Source organism: Apteryx rowi, unplaced genomic scaffold (assembly GCF_003343035.1).
Source record: "Apteryx rowi isolate R43461 unplaced genomic scaffold, aptRow1 scaffold_15, whole genome shotgun sequence".
Taxonomy (NCBI): Eukaryota; Metazoa; Chordata; class Aves; order Apterygiformes; family Apterygidae; genus Apteryx; species Apteryx rowi.
The window spans coordinates 1,432,489-1,438,051 of NW_020447752.1; the positions used below are offsets into that span (position 1 = coordinate 1,432,489).

The 5,563-nt window shown below is 50.9% G+C and overlaps 2 protein-coding genes across 4 annotated transcripts in view; one reads left to right on the forward strand and one right to left on the reverse strand.

Annotated features, from left to right (window-relative positions):
• The window catches only part of SBNO1 (strawberry notch homolog 1), a 35,286-nt gene extending 35,139 nt beyond the window's left edge, over nt 1-147 (reverse strand). Inside the window, exon 1 of the mRNA XM_026058896.1 lies at nt 34-147. The gene's annotated coding sequence lies outside the window, so the exon portion shown is untranslated. The remainder of the gene's footprint in view (nt 1-33) is intronic.
• Nucleotides 148-405: 258 nt separating this feature from the next.
• The window catches only part of KMT5A (lysine methyltransferase 5A), a 13,775-nt gene continuing 8,617 nt past the window's right edge, over nt 406-5,563 (forward strand). Inside the window, exon 1 of one of the 3 annotated variants that reach the window (XM_026058775.1) lies at nt 406-2,072. Coding sequence is in view for 1 of the 3 variants with exons in the window: in XM_026058774.1 (XP_025914559.1) it covers nt 5,525-5,534 (10 nt within the window). In the remaining 2 variants the exon portion in view is untranslated. Of the gene's footprint in view, nt 2,073-5,331; nt 5,535-5,563 lie in introns of those variants that run through there. The other 2 variants (XM_026058779.1, XM_026058774.1) reach the window with 2 other exon arrangements.

A 5,563-nucleotide genomic window follows, 5' to 3' on the forward strand; every position in this document is an offset into this window, starting at 1 on the left:
GCGAGGCCCGCGAACGGGCGGAGCGGGACTCACTCTCTCTCGCGCTCGATCCTCCCGCGGCCGCTCCTGGAAGTCTCCGCCGCCGGCCCCGCCGCCCGCCGCTTTCTAACTCACCGCCGCCATCTTTGCCCTCCCTCCCCTCTCACAGGGGAGGGGGGAGGGGAGGGGGGGCTGGGGCCGGCCGCCGCGCTGCACCACGTGACCGCGGCCGCCGCCGCGCCTCCCCCCGCCCGACGCCGCGCGCCACCCCCACGTGACGCCAGCCACCGCCCGCCGCTGGCGCGCGCTCCGCGCCACGTGACCCAGCTCCCTCCCTCTCCCCCCCCGCGCGCGCGCGCGCGCGCGCGCGCCTCTCGAATCACGTGACCGGCTGCCGCCGCCGCTCTCGCGCCCCTCCCCCCCGCCGCCGCGGGCTCCCGGGCGCTCGCCCCGCCGCGCTCCTCCATCACGTGACCTGCCGCTCCGCTGCCTCCCTCCCCCCCGAGCAACAGGGGAAAGGAAGGGAGCTCCGCAAGAACCCSGAGGGCCGCTCCAGCGTCCTCGCGCCGCGCCGTCCCCGCGCGCCGGGCCTGCCCCAGGGCGGCGGCCGGAGTCGAGCACGTCGATCTGAGCCCGGTTCCCGGTGGGTGGGGGAGGGGAAGACGGAGGCGAACCGCTGCAAGCGGTCACGTGATCCCGGCTCCTCCAAGATGGCGGCTGTCGCGAGGACGCAATGCGGCGCTCTCGCGAGACTTGGCTACTTGCGAGGCATCATGGGGGARAAAGAGGGGGCCTGAGGCGGGGGCGCCGCGGCGGTGACGCGCCGTGTGGGCGGCGCGCAGGCGCACAGCGGCCGCGCTCGTGGGCATGCGTGTTTTCTGCGGGGGAGGGGGACCTCGCGCATGCGCGCCGCGGGCGCTGTGTCAGGGCGAAGCGGCGCGCGGCGTCGGCGGTCGTTCGGAGCTGAGCCGGTGCCTCGGGCGCGGGCGGCCTGCTGGGCCGCTGGCCTGAGGAGAAATGATGTTGTTTCCGCCTTCCCCCGCCTGYGCTCCCGGTGGTGAACGTGTCTCCTTTCAGGCGGCTCCGTCGGTCCCGTCCCGCCACGGCTGGCGCCGGTGCCCGCGTTCCTGCGGAGCTGGGCCCCGAGCACGTCCCTGTGAAAGCCCATTCAGGCGGCCCTTGTCGTGCCTTACCCGCCAACGGGAGGCTCTGAGCGCCGGGCCGCTCCTACCCTCAGTCCCACGGCTCTCGTCGGTGTTTCTCTCACAGGAGCTTTCCTGGACTCTCCGAGGAGAAAGAAACGACACACTGGAGCTGTGCCGAGGGCGATCCCTGCTGCCCAGCCTGGGAATGCCTCACCCTTGGAGATGCGCTGGCACATCAGTTTTCCCTTGAAAATATTTCACAAGCTGCTTATATGAAATGTTCTGCTCCAACGAACTAAATGAGCTTGAAAATCTGATGACTACTTACGCTAGTCTTACACGTGCAGGGATCTTGATACTTTAGGCCCTTAGACTCACAGATTTTTGGTAAAATAGTCTTACAGTAAAACATTTTCCTGATTGTGTAAGAATATGACAATAAGTCTTTAAAAAACTTTAATGTATGATTGAAGCAGCCATAACAAATAACAATGTGTGGACAGTCATATGAAATACATATAAAATGCTCAGTGGCACTCATTTGTTTTTTTTCAATATACAAATTTAACAAGGATTAAAATAACCCATAARGAATCAGTCAAATATAGACTAACCTATTTAAAGATGGAGCAATGTTAATTAGATTGATTTAGGTAATATCAGATTCATCAGTGATGCTTCAGACATTAAATGGAGAAAAAGAAGATAACAGAAGTCTGGCCAGAGATGAGAAYAGTTTAAATGGCAGCTACTATCTGACTATTGATTTCTAAGTACTTCAGATAAAGGCACAGTGAAGTACAGTTCATGTGCAAAGTATCTGACATTAAATGCRTCTATGTAGATACATACAATCATTGCAAGAAAATGACATTTCTAATGTCTTGAGTTGATAAGTTACCTGTCAGGCCTACAAGCAGAGGTTATGGTCATCCTCGACTGGGAGAGGTGAGTAGTCCCATCGATGGCAATGATACTTCCTACTTACATAAAATTAATAAATGCAGAATTATTCACAGAGCAGTGTTTTACTGGGATTTTGCATGTAACTTAAGTATCTCACTAAATGCAGTATTTGGTTAGAGATGCTCTTTTTACCATTTGTAGCTATCATTCTGATTGTAATCATATTTGTATATTATAATCTAGTAAACCTAGTTATATTACTATTATATTACTATATAACTTTATAAAATAATGTTGCTTAATGTTACACTCAAAAGTTACCCTTGAGGCATCATTTTTACTTGCTTTCTAATGGAGAGTTATAGTGGCTGAAGCAAATGGATTGTCAGCATTTCATCTTTTAAGGGAATATATTTATAAATTTTGTGATGTTATTTCACTGAAAATATGACAGGTGCTGTATAAGTCAGAATGACAGCAAGAACTAGTGCTCTCAGTTGGAAATATTTAACAAGCATGCCTTGTTGGTATATTTGAAAGAAATTGAACTTTTGAATTCAAATGCAACTAGTCTTTAAAAATCAGAATTTTTTTTAACTGGGTGAAGAGTTAATTTAGAACTAAAGACATTAACTCTGAAGATTTCCTTTCCTGAGCAAATCCAGTCCCTTGTTCATTATATTTTCTTCCCTTCCCCCACAAACCAATTTCAAACTTCAACATTCAAGTATAGTGCTCTGAGGAGCTAATTTTACAGTACTACGGGAGATAATATTTAGGTCACTGGGTTTTATAGCTAGTGCTAGTAAGAGTCATGCTGCTCCCTCTGGAGTATACGGGTAGGCCAACAGCTTCCCCACGTGCTGTGTATCCCGCCTGAGTCATGGTGACTGGCAGTTGCCGACAGACGCATCCTCTCTTGGACTGAAGGCTCATATGTGATAACAGTTTAACTTCTCCTCAGTACTGRCTTTTCGGGCACAGCTCCCCGAAGAGAGCTTGTGGGGGGGGAAAAAAAGCCCGCATGTTTTGTTAATTCATGGTGTGATTGCAGTGTGCTGGTAGCTGAGGTTAGTTAAAGATGACATTGTTTTCTTTGTTGCTTTAGTGATGAGAATTATTTAGTTTGCTTTGCCCTCTAGTGGCTGCCTGCACAGCTACAGTTGCTTTGTTTTTTTTACACACTCAAACACACACACACACACACACACACACACACACACTCTCTTTCTTTCTCTCTCTTTCTCCAAGCAAAAGAGCTGAGCAAAACCACAGTGAAGGTATTCCCAGAGCGTTCCCAGGACATTAGAAGAGTCATCCTCAATTACTTCAGGGAGAAAATAATCATTCACAAAGAATTTTTTCTAGTGTGCATTTTGTGACATCCTAGCTATGTCAAAAGAACAGTATGAATTTGGGCTGGGTAGCAAGACCAGACTAGTTGTGTGCCATGAGCTCCAGTGTTGTTCTGCAGAGCTTGATATACCTGCCTTAACAGAAAAGTTCATCAACATAATGCCCAGCTGATGTCAGCCGGCTGCATCCTTGTGTTTTGCTGTAAACCCTGGTGGATACCTAATGCATTTTGGTTGTCTTTCTGTAAAAAGCACATGCCTTGTTAGTGAAGACAGACATAAGAAATTATGGTGAAGAGGTAGAGGTTGGGGGTTTTTCTTTGTCTTTTCTCAAGGAACCCGTTTGCACAAAAAGCTATTGCAAAATGAGAAGAGGGTAAATTTAAATCACCATGCTGCCTTCCCGGATCTCCTCTATAGGTACATTGCATTCAGTGGCTGTGCAGCTTGGCATGCTTCCTAACTGCCAGAGGGGCAGTCAACGTAGCATAAGGCCGTCCTTTATGGGCATTTTTCTTAGTCTTGAAGTTGACTGTGTTTTTTTCTGTTGTGGTTGTTCTTAAGGAAGGGAGTAGCTTTCAGTTGTCAGCTCCCTGAACTGCCTGATCATGCAGCTGTATGAATGCCCAAGAGACAACCAGCAGCTTCTGGCTCCAGATAAGCCTCAATCAAGAAACCRTCCCTACTGGTGATAGCACGTTAGGTCAGTTAACTTACTTATGAAACCACAGCCTTAGAGTGTACACAGGTAGCTATTGTTAGATAAGCCTTAAATGTGCTAGCACAGGTAATAACAAAGACTAATTATATGTTGTGGCCCAATATAAGTTTTACTTAATATGGATCACCAAAGAGGTGATTATGATAATTTCCTAATTTTCACAATGAACTCAACTAACAAGTATCCCAYTGATGTGTGTGCCATCTTGACTCACTGTTTCTTTCATCTTTGTAATAGTACTTGCCTGATTTTGAAGTGTACGTACTAGATCTTTTGTGATCTCTGGACATGGCATTGATGCTGAGGCTGTTCCAAGCATTTCTGGTGACAGGAAGAGCTTTGTGTTTTTTGTCATGTTTTGGCTTCCCTTGTTATAGAATAGGGGGTTACACATGAAAGGTTTTGAGCAAGCACATTACAAGTGCAGCTGGCTCTGCGAAGATCCAGCTTGAGTCCAGCTGAACACTCAGGCACATTACTATGAGAAGGCGTCTGTCTTGCTCTGAGGTTCAGCTGCATCTGGGCACTGAGGATGTTAGGGACTGGGGGACAGAGACCACCCAGAAGTCCTGCAGGATTTGGCTCAGTGCTATGAGGGCTGACAGACCTGACCTGGCTCTAGGTGTTTGGGTAGTCACTTTGGGCATCTCGGTGTCCCCGTGGAACCTATATTATCTGTTCAGGAGGACTTTGAGGAGGATGGAAGTAATGGACTTCAGTTTCAGCCAGGGGAGACTTAAGCTAGACATTGGATAAAACACTAATAATTTCGCATAGCATAGTTTTACAGTCTCGCTAGAACTAAGAGTTCTGCTACGTCCGTGCTGTAAGGTAACTCATGTAGCAACCGTCCGAGATGGACTGAGATTATTATTTCCCTATGCAGAGGGAAGACAGAGAGAAGCAGATTTATGTGCTCTGTAAAGAAATTCAGAAGGGAGGAGGCATAGAAGGGACATAATTGGGCGATGTCGACTCACTGCCTGCTTGGAAGGGAGCCGGGTACATGCTGCTCCTTCCCGGGCGTCCGCTGCCGCGCTCCCGCGGGAGAGCGCGCGGAGTCCTACCCACGTGGCGAGGCCTGCTGGGGAAGGGCGTTCCTTCCCGGGCCACCAATCAGAGCGCCCGTTGCCCTTCGCACGGGCCAATCAGCGGCCAGGGAACGCACATTTAAACACAGTTCCCGGGAGCCGCGACGGTCTCCGTGTGTCAGGAAGAGGGCGGGGTGTCCGCCCGCGCGCCAATCAGGGGCGCGGAAGGTGTTATCGGCACCACGTTAAACCAATCAGGTGGCGGCGGGGAGCGCCGTGCCTCTCCGCGGAGCAGTTGGTTACAGCGGGGGAGCTCCTCGGGGAAGGCGTCCAGGGGGGCTCCCAGCCGCGGGGGGCTCCTTCGCGCCGGGCCGCGCCGCCGCGATCATGGCTAAAGGTGCGCGGGGAGGCGGCGGCGGCGGCGGG